This window comes from Canis lupus, chromosome 16 (genome assembly GCF_003254725.2).
Source record: "Canis lupus dingo isolate Sandy chromosome 16, ASM325472v2, whole genome shotgun sequence".
Taxonomy (NCBI): Eukaryota; Metazoa; Chordata; class Mammalia; order Carnivora; family Canidae; genus Canis; species Canis lupus.
Genome location: NC_064258.1, coordinates 9,488,475 through 9,510,022, shown reverse-complemented (window position 1 = coordinate 9,510,022; position 21,548 = coordinate 9,488,475). Strand labels below are relative to the sequence as shown.

The window sequence follows — 21,548 nt, the reverse complement described above, 5'->3', positions numbered from 1 at the left end:
AGATATATTTTTAGAAGCCCTGTCCACTAAGGCTGTGGTTCCTGTTTGATCATATTCCGTTTGGCTCTTTGCTGAGTCATAGCTCATTTCAAAAGTGTTAGAGCCAGTACCATACCTTGCACAAGAAAGCTCACAGATACTTGTTCATTGACTAATTAAGCATATCATAGATGGTAGAACAAAAGACTTATGAGACCTGACCTCATATAATTCTGGTTCCCATCTAATTATTGTTTTATTGTGTGCCAAGCATATCCTAGGAGCTAGGGATGCAAAGATAGATAATGCACAGTCCTGACCCTTAAGGAACTCAGTCCAAAAGGATTATATGCAACTAAACACAATACTGTGTTATTGGCAATAGGAACAAAGTGTTGATAGAAAATAAGGCAATGGGTTGAGGTGCCTGGGTGTCTCAGTGGTTGAGCATCTGCCTTTGGCTCAAGTCATGATAAATGTTAAATGTCATGTTAAATGTCAGCTCTTGATTTTGGCTCAGGTCATGATCTCAGGTTCATGGGATCAAGCCCCACTTGGGGCTCTAGGCTCAGTGCAGAGTCTGTCCCTCTCCCTCTACTGTTCACTCTCACTCTCTCTCTAAAATAAATAAATAAAATCTTTTCTAAAAAACTAAAAGAAAAGGGCAGCCCCTGTGGTGCAGCAGTTTAGTGCCGCCTGCAGCCTAGGGCATGATCCTGGAGACCCTGGATCGAGTCCCACGTCAGGCTCTCTGCATGGTGTCTGCTTCTCCCTCTGCCTGTGTCTCTGCCTCTCTCTCTCTCTCTCTCTCTCTCTCTCTGTGTGTGTGTGTCTCTATGAATACATTTTTTAAAAAATTTAAAAAAAAAACTAAAAGAAGGCAATAGGAATGTTTGTATCCCTTATAAATCAACACCTCTTGCCTCATTTGGGAGAAGCAATCAGAATGGATCTGAAAGTCTGCAGCTAGCAAGATGCCCCTGCTTCCATGTGTGCAAGATGTGCAACATACATCTGAGTACATGGAAGCTGAAGGAATGCTTTCCTCCTTTAAGGCTTGGTAAATTTAAAGAGTTGAGAGCAGGTGGCCATTACTAGACCCCAATAGTTATATCTGCCTTTTTTTTTTTTGTATATCTACTTTTTAATGGTAAAAATGAATTAGTAATTTACTAGTAGTTCCTATATGTAGAATTCTGTTAATTTGATTTAGATAAATAGTCATCTCTGCCTCTTCATCCTATAAATACTTCTAAGGTGTGTAGGTATTTTATGATAGTGTTGAAACAGTGTTCTGTCTGTTGAGAGATGCTGTCAGAGAAGCAGCGCTAGAGACCTGATGATGCACCTGTGACCTAGCTTCACTCTGGACTCCAAGAATAAGTGAAGAACAGGGGATCCCTGGTGGCTCAGCGGTTTAGTGCCTGCCTTCAGCCCAGGGTGTGATCCTGGAGTCCCAGGATTGAGTCCCGCATCAGGCTTCCTGCATGGAGCCTGCTTTTCCCTCTGTCTCTGACTCTCTGTCTCTCTCTCTCTCTCTCTGTCTCTCTTGAATAAATAAATACTATCTTTAAAAAAAAAAAAAATAAGTGAAGAACATAAGACAGCACACACTCACCAGATGGGTACAACCAGCTGATGGGTGTATGTTGACTATGTAGTTTATGGTCAAATGCATACTTTTTGTTACATCAAAACCCTTCCTTTAAATACAATCTAGATGCCATATAATTCTAGGGAGTGGCCACATTGGTGGCTGGAGCAAAGGAAAAGAAAGAAGCAGATAGCAGGTCCCTACTCAGGCTGCCCCTCTTGGGGCAACACACTTTACAGACCATCATATGGAGTAAGTACACTGCTCCAAGGACCTAAACTATACATAAACTATGAATACATTTTATCTAATTTTATTCATCATAGTTTTTATATATTCATTCATCTATTCATGTATTTATTTAGACAGTTACTTATATCCAACTATGTTCTAGAAGAGAATTGAGATAAATTACTAAAATACACATTATAAAATATGAATAGAAGGCATTTAAGAATAAAAGAAGCCAAGAGTAAAGTTCATACACAAAAGTACATATAAGAATTACCAAAGATGGGGATCCCTGGGTGGCGCAGCTGTTGGGCGCCTGCCTTTGGCCCAGGGCGCGATCCTGGAGACCCGGGATCGAATCCCACATCGGGCTTCCGGTGCATGGAGCCTGCTTCTCCCTCTGCCTATGTCTCTGCCTCTCTCTCTTTCTCTCTCTGTGACTATCATAAATAAATAAAAATTTTTAAAAAATTAAAAAAAAAAGAATTACCAAAGATGGACCAGAAGTTCACCTTTAAGCTTCCTACCAACCAAAGCAAAGGGTAAAATATAACCAGATAAAAAATTCACAGTCCACCTATGTGAATGAACTCCCTAATGAGAAGGAAAAACTGGATTCTTAGTGATCTCTGATTGTTTCTTGGGTTCTAGTTACGTTTACTGCACTATGACTTAGACATAACTACATGCTTCACAAAAATTTCAAAGGAGCCTTATTGCTTCCCTAAATATATACAGGTTTTTCCTACTGTGTACAATTAAATAATTACACTTGTCTTTCTATTCTTAATTTCCCCTATAAACATATAATTATACTCCTTTGCCAGTTTTCTGACCACTGGGTAGTTATTAATATGGTGGAGCTGAGACATGTTATTCAAGTTTTTAAAATTACAAGTGGTTCACTTGGTAGAGCATACAACTCTTGATCTCAGGGTTGTGTGTTCAAGCTCCACATTGGGTGTGGAGCCTACTTTAAAAAAAAGGCAAATTACAAGTGCATGTTGGGATGAAAATGTGGGTAACAGTGACCTAAAGCATAATTGCCAGGTACTGTAAAAGCAGTGAAGGGGTGGGTTAGTGTAGTTTAACATTTACTAAGGAGATTCAATAAGAAATTTAGGGAAATTTGTTTTCTCTCTTGTCATGTAAGTAGTTACATAATATTCTCAATTTTGCTTCCTGGCCCATAAAGCCTAAAATACGATCTGGGCCCTTTACAGAAAAGATTTGTTGAGCCCCACTCTAGAATATTGCCTTATCAGCCTCAAGTGAAACTTTCTCCAATGGAATATTTAAAAAGACAAATTTTTGGGACATGACTGTGTATAAGTCCACTTGCATAAGATATCTAAAGCTGTCAGATTCATAGAAGCAAAAAGTAGAACGGTCGTTACCAGGGACTGGAGAGAAAGGGGAAACAGCAGTGGTTTAATGGGTATAGTTTTAGCCCTCCTGGATGCAGAAGTTCTAGAAATATGTTTCACAACAATGTGAAGATACCTCATGCTACTTAAAATGATTAAGATACTAAATTTTATGTTATGGGGAGTCTTTTTGACCAAAATTTTAAAAAAAGTAAAGGTGTGTAAAAAGATATGCTGTACAAATACCAGTGAGAAGAAAGCTGGGGTGGCTGTCTGAATAAACAAAGTAAACTTCAGAGTGAAGAGTCCAGAAAGCCACCTGAATCATTCACCTCATCTTTCAAGTATCCGTACTGCTCCCAATATCCCTGACTCTGAAAAACTGTTCTTGCCAAAAGGCTAATTTATTTTCTTTGGATACTATAGTTTTTCTTTTTAATCAGCTGCTGCAAGCCAACAGAATTTAATTAACTTACCATTAGTAAATGGCTTTCCTTGCTTGGTTAACAAAGGAACTACTCAGAAATATACTTTGGTTGAAGCCTCATCCTCGTTTATTCTTGTGAAGAAATTCTGCTGTGACGAAATCTCATTTTAAATTTTCTAATTTTTTTTACCTTTGTTTTCCTGTGAGTTGGGGTTGTTGTAATGACTGCTTTTCTGGTCACGTGACCTTTATTGCATTCTCTCACCACTGCCACAGTATCATTACATAGCAAGCGTAATGTGTTGCCACCTAATTTGACACAAAACAATTCCCACTCCACTGTGCCTTAAAGGCTCTAATACCACAGGCTGAGGACCCATTACTGGAGTTTCTCTAATTATCAAGTGTGTGGATCCTAATGATATATTTAAAGAAGGGAAAATGACCATTAGGTGGCTCTGTGGACCATTGGACCCATAGTAAGATGGACTTTGGCCAGGACTATATTTATTACTTGGTGGCTGCACTCCAGCAGTGGGCTTGTGGCACATTCTAGAATCCTGTGTATCACAGCCCTGAAAAGACCTGGGTATTCCTTAGTGTCCTGCCATCTGAGTAAATGGCCATAGGTCCTTTGTGGGAAAGGACTGAGGAAATCATGAAATAAATATATAGGGGATCCTTGGGTGGCTCAGCGGTTTAGCGCCTGCCTTTGGTCCAGGGTGCAATCCTGGAGTCCCGGGATCGAGTCCCACATCGGGCTCCCAGCATGGAACCTGCTTCTCCCTCCTCCTGTGTGTCTGCCTCTCTCTCTCTCTCTCTCTGTGTGTCTATCTCTATCATAAATAAATAAATAAATCTAAATAAATAAATAAATAAATAAATAAACGAACTCATACAGTTCTGTGAGTTTTGGCAAATGTACGCGGTCATGTAACAAGGACCAGATAGATGATTTGGTTTTGTACAACAAAGTTATTTTTTATAAAGAATCCCAGGTTTAACTTTATGCTCATTCTCTGTGGTCACAACCACTATTCAGGAATCTGACCTGGGCATCTGTCCAGGATGGCAGAGGAACTAAAAAGGAAAAATTTAGGGGGGTGGGAGGAGCCTGAGTGGCTTAGTTGGTTAAGTGTCTGCTTTTGGCTCAGGTCATGATCCCAGGACCCTGGGATCGAACTCCGCATTGGGCTCTCTGCTCAGTGGAGAGCCTGCTTCTCCCTGTCCCCTCTATTTGTGCTCTCTCTCATTCTCTCTCAAATAAATACAATCTTAAAAAAAGAGAAAATTAGGGGATCCCTGGGTGGCTCAGTGGTTTAGCGCCTGTCTTCGGCCCAGGGCATGATCCTGGAGTCCTGGATCGAGTCCCACGTCAGGCTCCCTGAATGGAGCCTGCTTCTCCCTCTGCCTGTGTGTCTGCCTCTCTCTCCCTCTCTGTGTATCTCATGAATAAATAAATAGAATCTTTAAAAAAGAGAGAGAGAGAGAGAGAGAATTATAGAAAGGGTGATGCAGATACAAGTTGCAAACAATCAAAAATCCAATCAATAAAAAAATAAGATCGATAAATGGTATTGGTCTTCTCAGTAGCAACTCTGAAAGCTACAAAACCATGCTGCAGTGCCGTAAGAATTCAGAGGAAATTATTTCCAAGTAGAAATTGTCATTCAAATATGTAGTAGAACAAATATCTTTTCAGACATGTATATAAACATAAAATTATCTCTGGAATTATGTGCCAGACCAAGAATATGGGGGGAAAAAGCTAAGGAAACATGAAGACAGGCATATAAGAAGTGAGAACTCCAGGTTAAGAGCAGGTGAAGAGAATGCCCTGGATAATGACGGGGACGTACTTCAAGGTGCTGTGCAACTGTTTCAGAGAACAAAACCAAGACAGACCAGAGCAGGTCAGAGGCTCCAGGAGAGACTTACTCAAAATTAAATAGAATACCTAGATTATTAACATACTGAGAAGAGAGTTAGGAGATAAGCTCTATAGAAAATGAAGCAAATGGGACATTGATTATTAAAATGTTCAGGGAAGGAAAAGTAATCATCGTGTACTTCATGGTTCAGCTGGAAAAAGCATTTATAGGCCCTAAAACTATAAGTACTAAATACCAATTCAACCAAAAATTGATCCAACAGTATTAGGAGGAGAGGGGATGTAAAATGTTCATGTACGGAGGTGTGTGTGAGAAAAAGCTGTCTTCGTATTTTATTGCACAAGGGTAAATGAAAATAAAGTGCATGATTTAGTTCTAATAATCAGAGGTGGCCGAGCAAAACCAGAGAATTGCTTAGACAAGCCATATTTGCAGGAAGCACTTTGCCACGTAGCAGAGAAGACATCACTGTGAACAGCTCCACAGCTGCTCATCGGGGAGGTGGAGAAGGGTAAATGCAAGCTCCTGGGTCATAAGCTTAATACCTGCCGGATGGATGGTAGCCTGGGTGGCTCAGCGGTTTAGCATCTGCCTTTGGCTCAGGGCATGATCCTGGGGTTCTGCGACCAAGTCCTGCATCGGGCATCCCACAAGGAGCCTGTTTCTCCCTCTGCCTGTGTGTCTGCCTCTCTCTGTGTGTCTCATGAATAAATAAAGTGTTAAAAAAAAAAAAAACCTACCAGGTGGACACATGGCCCTGGGGTCCCCAGATATACATATTCACCAAAACAGCTGGTCCAGGAAAACACTTCATACTCAAAGATGAGTAACTCAGACAAATGGACAACACAGTTAATGGTCTATAGAAAATTAACCCAAGAGAAAAAGAAGGAAGTCAAGTGGTAAAAAATATCACCAGAAAATTGATGATATGTACATGAAAGCTATAACTAAGTATTTTACTCAAATAGAGAAAATAGTGGTAATTCACTGACATTTCATATTTAAGGTATCATTAAAAGTAATAAATCAAGTATATATAAGTGTACAATTCCAAATTAAAGTATAAAAAAGAGAAAATTCTGGGGTACGTGGTGCCTCAGTGGGTAGAGTGTGCGACTCTTGATCTCAGGGTTGTGAGTTCGAGCTCCATGTTGGGTGTGGCAATTATCTAAAAATAATCTTAAAAAAATACTAAATTTCATCATTGGTCATAGTATGGAATTACAATGTCAAAAAGAAATCGAGGATTAAGCATATTATAAAAGTATCTTGTTAGGTCAAAAATACAAACCTTCCAAATTATCAGAAGTAACATATCCTAAACAAAGCGAACAGATCAGTTTAAGGGGGGTTTTTTAAGAGGCTAAAAGGAGAAAGCATGACATAAAATAAGGTGCCAGATCTATGCTCAAACATACCTCTCTTTTTTAAAAAAATTTTTATTTATTTATGATAGAGAGAAAGAGAGAGAGGCAGAGACATAGGCAGAGGGAGAAGCAGGCTCCATGCACCGGGAGCCCGACATGGGATTCGATCCCTGGTCTCCAGGATCGCGCCCTGGGCCAAAGGTAGGCACCAAACCGGTGCGCCACCCAGGAATCCCTCAAACATACCTCTCATGTTGAAAATGTTAATGGACTCCACTCATCTACTGTAAGAAAAAGATTGGCAGATTAGATCACAAAACAAAACCTAACTCTGCTGTTTACACATAACGTTAATAAAAAAAAAGGCAATACTATAATTGAGCAAATGCAAATAAAAGAGAGCAGGTGTCACAACCACACAGGGTTGAATCCAGGTCAAAAGCATTAAGCAAGTCAAAGAAACACACAAACACACTTTGAATGATAAAAGGTCCATTTCCCAATGAAGATATAACCGTTACGAATATGCAATGAAAGAAATAACATCAAAAAATAAAAATGAGGGACAGCTGGGTGGCTCAGTTGGTTAGGTGTTTGACTCTTGGTTTCAGCTCTGGTCATGATCTCAGTGTCCTGATTTGAGCCCCACATTGGGCTCCTCGCTCAGTAGGGAATCTGCTCATCCCCCACCCCCACTGTCCTCCCTCCCTCTGCTTACATTTGTGCTCATGCCTATGCATGCACTTGCTCTCTCAAATTTTTTAAAAAGATTTTATGTTTTCATGAAAGACACACACACAGAGGGAGAGACACAGGCAGAGGGAGAAGCAGGCTCCCTGCAGGGAGCCTGATGTGGGACTCAATTCCAGGACCCCGGGATCACACCCTGAGCTGACATGAAGCTCAGGCACATGACATGGCACAAGAAGGCAGCCGCTCAGCCGCTGAGCCACCCAGGTGTCCCAATAAATAAATTTTTTTAAATAATAAAATTATTTTTTATTGGTGTTCAATTTGCCAACATACTGAATAACACCCAGTGCTCATCCCGTCAAGTGCCCACCTCAGTGCCTGCCACTCAGTCACCCCTACCCCCGCCCTCCTCCCCCCAATAAGTAAATCTTTAAACAAACAATAATGATAAGAGCTACAAGGACAGTAGTCCCAACAGTAGAAATGAGAAAATGTAAGTAAAAGCATATAAGTAACTTAAGTATCACAACTAATAAGAATATCTTGTTAACATATCTTATGCCTTGAAAACAGAACAACTCCTTTTCAAGGAATCATAGAACATCAGTAAAGCTGACTATAAATAAGGCCACAAAGCAAATAACATCAATCAGTTGTGTAAGTTCTTACTATGCAACAGTCACCCGTCAAAGCACATCCTATATATTAACTCACTTAATCCCAACAACTTTAAAAAGTATGTATATTATCATTCTCATTTTACAAACTATGGTTTGAAATGCTGAAGTTATTTGCACCGAAGTCACAGAGTTAGTTAGTAAACAGACCAATGCAAAAAGAGAACCAATGCAGACGTTTTATTTATTTTATTTATTTATTTATTTTATTTTTAAAAGATTTTATTTATTTATTCATGAGAGACACAGAGAGAGAGAGGTAGAGACATAGGCAGAGGGAGAAGCAGGCTCCATGCAGGGAGCCCAATGTGAGACTCCAGGATTACGCCCTGAGCTGAAGGCAGACGCTCAACCGCTGAGCCACCCAGGTGTTCCCAATGCAGACGTTTTAAATCACAATGTCATTGGTAAAAGTTATCCACAAAATTAAGCACCTTGCCACCTAAACATCAAAAAGGAAAAGAAGGGACGCCTGGGTGGCTCAGTGGTTGAGCATCCGCCTTTGGCTTATGTTGTGAGCCCAGGGTCTTGGGATAGAGTCCAGCGTCAGGATCCCTGCAGGGAGCCTACTTCTCCCTCTGCCCATGTCTCTGCCTCTCTCTGTGTGGTCTCATAAATAAATAAAATCTCTAAAACAAAAAAAGAAAAAAGAAAAAAGAAAGAAAAACAATTTAACAACAACAACAAAAAGCAAATAAAACCCTAAAAAAAAAAAAAACCCTCTTAATTTTGGGGTAAAAGAGAGTATCCAAACTGTTCTGAAACTGGATTGGAGATAAAGCTCAAAGGACAGGTTAAGCTCTTGAATCCTTATTATTAATAAACAGAAAAAAATGAGTGACTTAAGCATCTTATCAAGAAGTAGGGGTGCTTGGGTGGCTCAGCTGGTTAAGCATTGGATTCTTGGTTTCAGCTTAGGTCCTGATCTCAGGGTTGTGAGATCCAGCCTCAGGTGGGGTTCCGCACTCAGCATGGAGTCTGCGTGTCTTTCTCTCCATATGCCCTTCCCCTCCGCTGGTGCTCTGTCTCTCTCTCAAAGAAATAGATTAAATGTTTTTGTTGTTGTTGTTTTTTTTTAGAGAAACAACATTGAAGTAAACATAAGTACTCCACAAGAAAAACTGGTAAACTCTGAAATTGATTAATTTAAAACTAGAAAATAGGGTGCCTGGGTGGCTCAGTCAGTTAAGAGTCTGACTTCGGCTCAGGTCATGATCTCAGGGGCCTGGGGTCACGATTATACAAATGGTAGTGTACTAAAGATTGTTCTGCATATTGCGTTTTTCACTTAAGACTAGATTTTAGTGGGATCCCTGGGTGGCGCAGCGGTTTGGCGCCTGCCTTTGGCCCAGGGTGCGATCCTGGAGACCCGGGATCGAATCCCATGTCAGGCTCCCGGTGCATGGAGCCTGCTTCTCCCTCTGCCTCTCTCTCTCTCTCTGTGTGACTATCATAAATAAATAAATAAAAAATATTTTAAAAAAAAGACTAGATTTTAGTAATGAGATTTTTATTTAAAGATTTTATTTATTTATTCATAGACACACGCACACACAGAGGCAGAGACACAGGCAGAGGGAGAAGCAGGCTCCATGCAGGGATCCAGATTTGGGACTCGATCCCCGTGTCCAGGATCACACCCCAGGCTGCAGGCGGCGCCAAACCGCTGTGCCACCGGGGCTGCCCAAGATTTTAGTAATGAGATTTTTAAAAGATTACATAGAATCCCATTGTATGACTTAACTCATACGTGAAATGTATGCCAAAATCACTTAAATATATTAGCTTGGCAAAGATCAAAAAGTTTGATAACATATTGCCAATGGTACTGGGAAATAGAAACCTTCACAAATAGCTAGTAGAATACACATTGATACTTACTTTGGAGGGCAGTTTATCAGATTCAAAATGCACATATTCTTTGATTCAGCAGTTGAGTCAGATTGAGCACATTATATTTGCTGAAGAGTCGTTTCTATTTCCTTTCCCGTGAGCTATCTGTTCATATCTTTCTCTACTTTTCTATTAGGTTATTGTTTCCCTTTGACCGGTAGGAGTTCTTTATAGATTAGTGAAATTCACACTTTGTGAAATATGTTGTAAAATTGTTTCCATTTTGTCTTTTTAAAGATTTTATTTATTCATGAGAGACACAGAGAGAGAGAGAGAGGCAGAGACACAGGCAGAGGGAGAAGCAGGCTCCAGGCAGGAAGCCCGAGGTGGGACTTGATCCGGGGTCTCCAGGACCAGGCCCTGGGCTAAAGGCAGTGCTAAACCGCTGAGCCACCCAGGCTGCCCTGTCCTTTGTTTTTGACTAGCTCTGTTCTGTCCTGCAACAATTTGTTTTAAATAGTTTAAATTATCAATTGCACTTGGAAAGGCTTTCCCTAGTGTGAGATTTTTTCAATCTCAGCTGATTTCTTCTAAAGTTTTACTATTTCATCTTTTACATTTGAAACTTCGATTCACTAGAAATCTATCCTTTCGTAAGGTATGAGATACAATTTTATTCTTGTGCAGATGGCCACCCAGTTGTCTTATACTATTTAATTCATTCTTTCCTCACTGATTTGAATATTATATATTCAACAAAGACAGGAAAATGCACAAATGGAAAAGTGGAAAGTGATTATAAACAGGGAATTTACAGAAGAGGAAACCTAAAGAACTAACAGGTATATGAAGCAATGCTCAACTCCCTTAGTCATCAGAGAAATGCAAATTTGAATAATAATGACTGGCAAAAATTAAACTGTATTTGATGGTGGTGGTAGGGTGGAGGGCTGAAGTGATACAGGAACTCTCATGCAGCCATTCTAGAGAGCAGTCCCTTAATGTGGATCTGTGGCCTAGGACTCTAGTTCTCACCTGACCATATGTCCCAAAAACATTTTCACACAGATCCAAAGGGCATATGAATGTGTTCACAGTTGCTCTGTGGTGGTGGTGGGGGAAGCAGGAGGTAATTTGAGCGTTCATCATTAAGAGAATACGCAAAACATGCTATTGCGGATTACTAATTAAAAGTTGTAAAATGGTGGGGCGCCACGGTGGTTCAATCGGTTGAGTGGTTGACTCCTGATTTCTGCTCAGGTAATGATCTCAGGGTTGTGAGATCAAGCCCGGGGTTGGGGGCTCTGTGCTCAAAAGGCATGAGATTCTCTCCATCTCCCTTTTCCTCTGCCCTCCCCTCTGCTCTCTCTCTCAAATAATTCTTTTTTTTTTAATTTTTATTTATTTATGATAGTCACACAGAGAGAGAGAGAGGCAGAGACATAGGCAGAGGGAGAAGCAGGCTCCATGCACCAGGAGCCCGACGTGGGATTCGATCCCGGGTCTCCAGGATCGCGCCCTGGGCCAAAGGCAGGCGCTAAACCACTGCGCCACCCAGGGTTCCCTCTCTCAAATAATTCTTAAAAAAGTTATAAACTGGTATAATACATTATAGCAATGTGGGCAGATCTTAAAAATATGGTATTGAGTGAAACAAACATAATGAGATATTATAATAATAAATTTACTATTAAAAATAGATGCAGGAAAAAAAAAATAGATGCAGGGCTGCCTGGGTGGCTCAGCGGTGGAATGTCTGCCTTCAGCTCAGGGTGTGATCCAGGGTCCTGGGATCGAGTTCCCCAGCGGGCTCCCCCTGGGGAGCCTGCTTCTCCCTCTGCCTGTGTCTCCGCCTCTCTCTCTGAATAGATAAATAAAATCTTTAAAAAAAATAGATGCATATAAGACCATATATTTACAAAGTCACATGTAAACAAAAAATTAAACTTTATAACTTCTGTTATCGGGGTTAAGGAATGATAATAAGGTGAAATTTCAGGGAGGGGGTAGTAGAGAAAGAGATTGATAATGTGCCACAAACCAAGTATGATGAATTCAACCTTCTTTGCTTGAATTGAAAATGAAACAAGACAAAACTCAAGGTTACCAATAATCTCTGTTTTGCCAAGTGCAGGAATCATCTCCTAGTCCTTTTCTTACTAGACTTGGTAGCATTCAACAGATAGTTGACAGCACACTTTCTTGAAAGGCTTTTCTTCTAAGATCATGTTACTCTTCTACTTAAAATTTTCCAATGGCTCTGGTTTCATTTATAATAAAATCCCAGCTCCTTACACCATTCCACGTAAGCAGGCCCCTATCTCCCTCTCAGATGTGTCTCTCTCCACCTTGCTCACCGTGCTCTAGCCACTCAGACCTTTCTTCTAACTCACCAAGTTTACTCCCTTCGCAGACTTTGCACTTGCTTTTCTTTGTTATATTTTTCCTTTGGATCTTCCCAAAAGATTCTGGTCTCGACTCAAATGGGTCTTCCTCTGAGAAGACTAAAGAAGGATTAACATAACATTTCAACTGCAGTACATTCTACCTTTTTATGTTGATTGCCATTGCTATTGTCAATTAAGGATTCACCTATTGTTCAACTCCAAAAGGCAACTGTCTTACCATATTCATTTTGGGGAAGATGAGAAACAAGAATTCGGAGACAATTCTGCTGCTCTGCCGCTAGGACATAACACTAAAAGAGAAGCACTAAACAGTGGGGTTGGTTTGTCCCTTTTCTATAAATATATGTCTCCATAGGTGCAATATTGCCATACCCTGGATTGAACATTAATATTAAACATGAGATTTAAGAGTTCGTAAAATTATCAAAATGCTGTGCTGGAAATGCTGTAGATAGTAATTTTTCACAAAAAAGGTATGAGTAGCTGGATCTCACCGAATATTTTATATACAACAAAACAAAATGCTTGATCTTATAGCATTACAGTTAGATGATATGAATACCTTAGATAATCTATGATTTTACACAAAGATATTCTGACTTTGCATTCAAGGGGAATTTGACTTTGACTTCTTCACAGCTTCCTCAAAGGCCCTTACTACTGAACAAGAGTATTTAGGATTTACCAAATTCCCAAGAAAATGCGTAGGTAGACGTGCTCTACCCCTAAAGAAATCCCAAAAGCAACAAAATTAATTTTTTCTTACCTATTCAGTCTGTAACTGCTAAGGTGGCTATCCATTTCAAACTAGTGACTGCAACCGGTTAGAAGACTATGAAATTAATTTTAAAGGTCAAAGCAGCCTTTAAGAAAAATTAAACAGGCTATAACAGAATTTAATTTAATTTAATTGAAAGTATCAGGGCACCTCATCAATCCTTATTCAAGGCTAGAATCCAGGAGGAAGAGCTGATATATAAGCAGGTATTTCACTCCAATTCCTGGGTTAATTTGTTGGACAGATTACATTGTACAGTCTAATTTTATTTATTATGACTACTCATGATTTATAAAATTGTGTACCAGGGCATTTTATTTGTTGATAGAAGATCTAGAGTTTTCAATTGAGTTCCAATAAAGAACTTAATGTACATTTTTGGGAAAAGGTGTGTCATCATGTATGGTGTAGGTGTGCACTATATGTGTGTGTGTACTATTTATTAATCAAATTTGTGTAAATTGTTCTCAAAGAAGTTGCTTTATTATTAGAAGAAAAAGAAATAATAAAGTGAAAAATACAGGATCTGTGTTCAGGTTTACTTGCTAGATTTGGAAGTGCAGTGGAAACACTGAGGAAAAAAATGTTACTCTAATAATCAGAAAACAGATTTTACATTTTAAAGAAAAAGAGAATGCAGTTCCAACAAGAGAAAGATTAATACCTTCAAAATTAAAGGACATTTGAAAATATAGCATATAAGTCCCTAAAATATGTTAAGGAAACAGGCATAAAGTTATTGATGCAGTTTCTCAGTTGCTTCACAAATATGAGAAAGACAATCTTTGTGTTTAGTTGTGGCAGGAGAGAAATGGTTCATACTAAGTGCTAAGAAACCACTTCCTCCAATATGTTGGTGCATATGTTTTTGGTGGCAAAGCAGCTGATAAATTCAAAATTATGCTTCCTGGCAATAACACAGTATCAACTCAATTACCATAGAACATTGAGAAGAATCAATGATTACCATGGAGTTATAGTCCAACTTGATGAGAGTACTAATTCAGTGAGTTCTTTAATACTTTTATGTCAGATATGTGTAGCAAGACCATTTTATAGAGGAGTCTGTATAGAGAAAAATATAGTTAAAATTAGAAAACAGCATTTAAGTCAATAAAAAAACTTCATGCAGTTTATAATGGATAACAATGCATAAAAAGACCTGTATACAATTTATAATGGGATTGCAAGTAATGGAACAACAACTATGATCAGGAAACCATAGAGATCCAAAAAAATTGTTGAGGGACGCCTGGGTGGCTCAGCAGTTGAGTGTCTGCCTTTGGCTCAGGGTGTGATCCCTGCGTTCCAGTACTGAGTCCCACATGGGGCTCTCTGCTGGAAGCCTGCTTCTCCCTCTGCCTATGTCTCTGTCTTCCCTCTGTCTCCTATGAATAAATTAAATTAAAAAAAAAGATAAAAATAAAAATCAAGCTCAATAGTAGACCGGATATACATGCAGCATTGTCTTCATGCATTCTAGACTGGAATCAGCCTATGAACAGGCATAAACTTCCATGGCTTTAAATAAAATCTTTACTAATTTGCTTCTGTACTATCTATATTAAGCTTGGTTTCTACATTGTATTATAAACACACTTATATTGTATTAATTTTGTTCTTTATTTTACACAAGTTTTGTGAATGTGTACGTGTGTGTATACTGGGTTTCAATGTAGAATCTATTTCTGTGAGTTGTTCAAAAGTTGGGAAAACTATGCGTTAGAAGTTAGAAGATAACTTTGGAAGAGTAACACCTGCTGAATGATTTGGCCCACAGATTACCAGTTTGCCAGTGTAGTTAAATTGTGGGTGATACTGACTATGCATTCTGTATGAAGTACAGAAAACTTTTTATTTTTTTTAAAGATTTTATTTATTTTTTCATGAGAGGCACAGAGAGAGTGAGAGAGGCAGAAGCAGGGAGCCTGACATGGGACTTGATCCCAGGTCTCCAGGATCAGGGCCTGGGCTGAAGGCGGCGCTAAACCGCTGAGCCACCTGGGCTGCCCTGAAGTGCAGAATTTACTTTGTAGGTAAGTTGCAGCCAGGACAAGTAATGACGTAATAAAACGTGTTTTAGAAGCATCAATATAGGGGATCCCTGGGTGGCTCAGCGGTTTAGCACCGCCTTCAGCCCAGGGTGTGATCCTGGAGTCCCGAGTTTGAGCCCCATGTCAGGCTCCCCGCGTGGAGCCAGCTTCTCCTTATGTCTCTGCCTCTCTGTCTCTCTGATGAATAAATAAAATCTTAAAAAAATAAAAAAAGAAGCATTAATATAGTCGCACTGCAAGACTGGCAGGAAGAGACGGAGGACAGTAAAGGGCTACTAAAGGACACTTAAGGGCTCCTAAAACAATGTAGAAATGAGACCACCAGGGCACCATCAGAATGGGAGCCACTGCAAAGAAGATAATGGAGGTAAAACATACCACCAAGGAAAAATAAGAGCAGTTCAGAGGTGGGAGGGACCCCTCGGGACATCCTTTCCATCGCTTATCTTCATACAGTTAGTAACAGAATAAAAAAAAAAGAGAATTTGTCTATAACGTCATACCGACGCCATTGAGACTGTCTATGACGCCATACCGACATTAAGACTTTGTCTATAACGCCAGTGACTACATTGAGAATTTGTCTATGACGTCATACCGACTACATGGAGTATGACGTCATAGCGACTCCATCAAAGAGTCATCAATAGGTGTTAACGTCGTCAATCCGGTTAATGGGATGAGCAGAAGGCGTGAGTTCGCTTTAGGATCTGGAGAAGAGTCCGGGACCTCGGGTTTGCTTCCTATTCGATGGAGGAAAACGGGCAAGAACTCCGTCATCCTTTTAAATCTGAATCCCAAGGAGTTCCTCAGAGGCGTGCCCACGGCCCCGCTCCGCCTCGAGTCGGGCGCGGAGGCGTTCTGCCTCCAGAGCGCGTTCCCTAAAGCGCCACCAAATCGTTTTGAGAAGCGTCCCGTTGGTTTCGACAGTTGAGGCTTCACGGACGAGCCCGGGACTCTCGGTTTACTCAGTTACCCCAACCGCGAAACGTTACGGAGCGTTTTCACTGCGGTGCCCCGCACTGAGCGGCCCGCGCGGCCGGGCCAGGGCAGCCGGCGGCGGTCGGGGCACGCGAGGCCCGTGGGCGGCCGCCGCACCGCCAGGCTGGCTGCGGGGAGCCATTTCCTGGCCTCCCCGGGTCCCGGGGCGCCGGGCGAGCAGGCGCTGCGGCGGGTCCTCGCGTCCGCCCTCAGCCCCGTCTCCGTCTCCTCCTCGCGCACCCCGCTTGACAACCCCGGTCCCCTAGAGCCCAACGCGGGAGGTGTGTGCCGCACGGGCCCCTCGCGCGCGCCGCCGGCTTCCGGGTGCGCGCGGGAAGCTCGGGAAACCCCAGACCCCTCCCTTTTAGGAAGGGCGCAGACGGCGTCTTCGTTTCCAAGGAAACCGGCCCTGCCACGACGTCACTTCCGCTGACCTGTCTGGACTCCAGACTGTTGGGAGGAAAAGAGGAAAACTGAGCCACGGCCACGACGGTGGACGCGAGCGTGTCCTGTCTGCGCATGCGCCCGCTCAGCGGCCTGCTTCTATTTATGTGGGGGATCCAACATGGCGGCCGCGGCGACCCTGGCGATGGCGGTGGAGCCCATCAGAACATAGTGGCGGGGAAGGGGGCCCGGTGCGCGCTCACGGTGGCGTCGGCAGAGACGACTGAGGGTGGTGGAGGGAAGAAAAGCGACGGGAAGCAAAAGGAAGGGCGGGCAGGCAAGCAACTCGGCGTAGAACCGAGCGCCGGCTCGAGCGAAGGCGGAGGGCCAGAACAGTGGGGATGGCGGAGCCACGCAGAGTAGCGTTTATTAGCCTGTCACCGGTGAGGCGGCGCGAGGCCGACTACCCGGGGGCCGACCGCGAGCCCGAGCACCCTCGCGAGCCCCCCCGGCTGGAGCCGGCCCGGGCGGAGCAGCCGGCCCCGCGGGAGGCTGCCCCCCGGGCGGACGCGCAGCCCCCGCCGCGGGAGAAGCCGCTCCCCCAGCGCGAGGTCAGCCGCGCCGAGCCGCCCATGTCGCTGCAGCGGGAGCCCCCGCGGCCCGAGCCGCCGCCGCCGCCGCTCCCTCAGCTGCACTTGCCGCCGCCCCCGCCGCGGGAGTCGGCTTCGCGGGCCGAGCCGCCGCAGAGGCCGCCGAGGGAGACGGTGCGCCTGGAGCTGGTGCTCAAGGATCCCACCGACGAGAGCTGCGTGGAGTTCAGTTACCCGGAGCTGCTGCTGTGCGGAGAACAACGGGTACAGAAGATTCTCCCTCACCCCCCAGACCCTGGGAGCCTCAGGACGCGTCCGCCTTTACCAGTGGTTCGCACCTGCCGACGCCCGCTCCGCGCGTCTTGGGTCGCCTGGGAGGGTGGGCTGCAGGGCTGCAGGGCGCGGGGGCCGAGCGGGTGGACGAGTGCTGGGTGCTGCTTCCCCTCCCCCCCTGCTCCCCCGGGTCGGCTACGGCTCCCACCTGGCTCCGCCGACCACCCCCCCACCCCCCGCCTCCCTCGTGCGCCCGCTCCGGAGGCCGCCCGGAGCCGGTTTTCCTCTGCGCCTTTCGAGACCTCAGAATTGACTCCTTTCTGCTCCCCACACTAAATTGGGGGCGGGGGGGGGTGCTCTGCAAGCTACGTGGTTGGCTTTTCCTTGCGGAGCTCCAGCAGTCGTTCCAGTAGAAAAGAAGAAAAACCTTGGGGGACACGCCCCCCAATGCAAGCAGCGAGATAGTGTCACCCCTCCATGTCATCCTCCTCTTCATCACTGTTTGTTATGGTTGGCGCCTGAGTTGTGCTTGCGTGCGTGGGCTGTTTCTCTTCTTTGAAGGGGTTTGAGAGTAAACGTCTTCAGACTGAAGATTCCACTGTAGGAATGATGAAGTGGGTTAGTTATTTGGTTCTTTTTCTCTCACGTTGGTATTGGTAAACCTATTTAGCTTTGTCTTCTCTATAGAGTTGTTGTTGTTGTTGTTGTTGTTTAACTGTGATTGAATGGAAGGTGTCTTCTGCTTTATTGGCGCCGACCCATAATACTCCTATTTGAGTGTATATCATTAGTTTATAGGTCCAAAAGCTGGAGGGTGTTGGTGTTGCACGGGCCGTTGTAATTTTTGGAGAATGATGGGAAAAAAAAACAAAACCAAAACAGGTTTGGCTTTTTAGGGACTGTCGAAAATACATAGGTATGCCTTCGATGGAACTAGTGAACAAGGGAGATAGGAGAGAGGTTTGTTGGTGATGGTCATTTTTATTATAGGTTTTGGTGGTATTTAGAAGTAAGTTAGAAAGGGAAACGTAAGAGAACAATTTCCTCTGTTGTTTAGAGATTATGCTCTTTATCAGGTGTTGCTTTAGCACAGGTCTAATGGATCCCAGAAGTCATTTGTTTTCACTCTCAACTATCTTTATAGTTGAATGAATGATTCTTTAGTTTAAAAATATGTTAAACAGTGTCCCTGGGTTTTGTTTATTTTAAGGCCAGTTAATCTTTTGATCATTATTTACAAATATTGTTGTGTGGTCAAATCAGTACTAAATGTTTGCAACCAAAATGACTTGTTAAGGGTAGAGATCATTTTGGCCATTTGCACAAACATTGTATCCTTCAGATTCACTCTAGTGCCCCTACTATTTATAAATGTGATGTTATTTCTTTTTTTCCCCCACAAGAATTTTGAAAACATTGGACCGGAGCATTTTTCAAATAAATTGTATTTGATCTCCTACTCTAAGTGAGTTTGCAGTTTTACTCCTTAACCTACTTCATAAATTGTGGATGAAAAGCATCATATTTGGGCAAAAGTACGTTATGGTAGCTAACATTTGCTGAATTCTTCCTGTGTGGTTGCTAGACACAGTTCTCAGTAAGGTACATGGCTTATGGAATTTAGTCCAGCAGAGCTCCTGGAGGTAGGAGCCATTATCCCCCCACCTAACAAATGAGGCTAGTGCACAAAGCACGTAATTTTATTAGTACTTCTTTCCATACTAATACCAAATCTTAGTCAAACAAAATTTCTTAAAATTGTATAGTTTAAATGTAGAGGATCCTGCCAAAGTGAACTAAAATGAGAATTATGGTAGACATACAGAGATTTCTGTATGAACCTCTTTAATGCTATGATACTCATGCCATGATAAATTAATCATAGATATATGTTTAAATTATGATAAAAAAGTTAATTTTGACACCCTGCCTTGTTAATCTAATAATCAGAATTACTAGTTTTATGTAACTAGTACATGAAAGATAAATAATTCAGTTTAATTTTTCTGTTTATACTATCAATTTAGGGTTATATTGGTCAAATTTTCTTATATATTCAGCCACATATTATTTGTTGCATTCTGGACAAAAAATACAATGCACATTTGTGACCTGAGTTTTGGCAGATTTATCTATGATTACTCCCAATGAACATATTTATTACATGAGGAATTATAGAAAACATTTCTCTAAACGAGGTTGTCATATTTCCATGAATGGAAATCCTGGTAGTAGAAACCAACAAAAAGCAAAATGAGATCAATAGAATTGATCTGCAGAATGGTGATTCTCAAATTTGGTTTTTCTTCCCCTCAAGGGAAGTCTAGTTATTTATTTATTTTTTTTTTAGTTATTTTTAAGGATGTTTAATATTTTCTAAATAGTCTAAATTTTGAGTTGTTGTAATTGAACAACTTATCACGTAACAGTTTAAATAGAAAGAGGGAAAGAGATCGTATAAAATAAAAAAGATTCTAAATCTTGAAATAGCCACCTTGAATAAGATTTTAGTTTATGTTATTGGTATAAATCTGTGACATGTGAATACCATCTATATTGGGATACATTTAAATCACCCCCCCTTCATAAATACAGAATAAACACTAAAACCTTGATGAACTGAATGCAGTCAGAATTTTTTGTGTACTCTTATTTTTTTTAATAATAAGGAAAAGCATAGTTAAATGAGCGTATGTTGGCAAAGTATGAAAAAAGCCCTTCTTGTCAGGTTTAAGGACACAGGTTAACTAAACCCTTAACCTTGTTACCTCTGTAGACTACTAAGCCCTGATTGAAGTGGTTCAAGATGATGACTGAGGCATTGCAATCATCTCTATCCTCAAAGATAATTTGTTTACCGTTTCTGGCTAAAGAGTAATAGTACAGAACTTAGAAATAAGTTCTGGCAGTAATTTGATAAGCAAGTAAATTTTGTTTAACTCTTAGTAAACCAGAGAATCCGTTAACCAGAATATCCACTTGTGAACATGATTAATTGAGCATTTACTATGAAAAGAAAAATAAGTTATTATAGTGCCAATGTAGTTAATACTATTAGAGAATTCTGGGCTATTATGTTGCTTGTCATACTGCATATTTTCAATAATGTGAAAGATCTGAGGATGGTGTTAATGAGTTAACATCAAAGGACAAAATTATTATAATGTTATTACCTATGGGTAGTTGATAATTTTGATATTTACTGATTTGCAGATAGTCATTTCACCTGAAAAATAGAAAGATTACTTAGAGCCTTGATTGTGGGTAGGGGTTTATTCCTTAAATCTGAGAGAAAAGTGAGTCACTTTTCTTAACTCTATTTTTATAGACTATCACTTGCTGGGCTGAAGGCAGCGCTTAACCCCTGAGCCACCAGGGCTGCCCCTCCCCCCCTTTTGAATTGAAAACCTCTATGTATAATGAAATGTGTCTGCTAAAATAGTAAACTTGAGTAAAGGACGTGATTTATCTTTTTGTTTGTTTTGGTAAATAGATGGTGAATGTGGGATCCTAGCTGTGTGTGTGGTTTTTTTAAAGCCATGTATTATGTTAAACTTTCATCCTCCCCCACTAGAAGGAAGCCACAGTAATGTAACTTTTTTGTTTGCAGGTTTCACTTTTCTTTCTTTCTTTTTTTTTTAAGATTTTATTTATTTATTCATATTTATTTATTTATTCATGTGAGACAGAGAGAGAGAGAGAGAGAGAGAGAAAGAGAGAGAGAGAGGCAGAGACACAGGCTGAGGGAAAAGCAGGGTCCATGCAGGGAACCCGAGGTGTGGGACTCGATCCTGGATCTCCAGGATCACGCCCTGGGCTGAAGGCGGCCCCAAACCGCTGTGCCACCCGGGCTGCCCAGCTTTCACTTTTCTAGCTTTGTTTAAAAGTAGTATGTACTCCCTGAATGAATATCCATGGACAAGAAGGATAGTGGTATAGATTGAGGTTTTGATGCTGAGCCTCACCAGAAGGCTGAAGCAGCTACAGATACCCGTGTGATGTATAGCTCAGGGCAGA

General features: G+C 41.7%; 1 protein-coding gene across 5 annotated transcripts in view; it reads left to right on the top strand.

The window, feature by feature from the left end:
* Positions 1-16,830: 16,830 nt before the first annotated feature.
* UBN2 (ubinuclein 2) overlaps positions 16,831-21,548 on the top strand; it is an 87,160-nt gene continuing 82,442 nt past the window's right edge. For 2 of the 5 annotated variants that reach the window (XM_049095234.1, XM_049095236.1), the window contains exon 1: positions 16,836-17,522. In XM_049095234.1, the coding sequence (XP_048951191.1) occupies positions 17,070-17,522 (453 nt within the window). In that variant the 5' untranslated portion in view covers positions 16,836-17,069. Of the gene's footprint in view, positions 17,523-21,548 lie in introns of all 5 variants that reach the window. The other 3 variants (XM_025433974.3, XM_049095235.1, XM_025433971.3) reach the window with 3 other exon arrangements.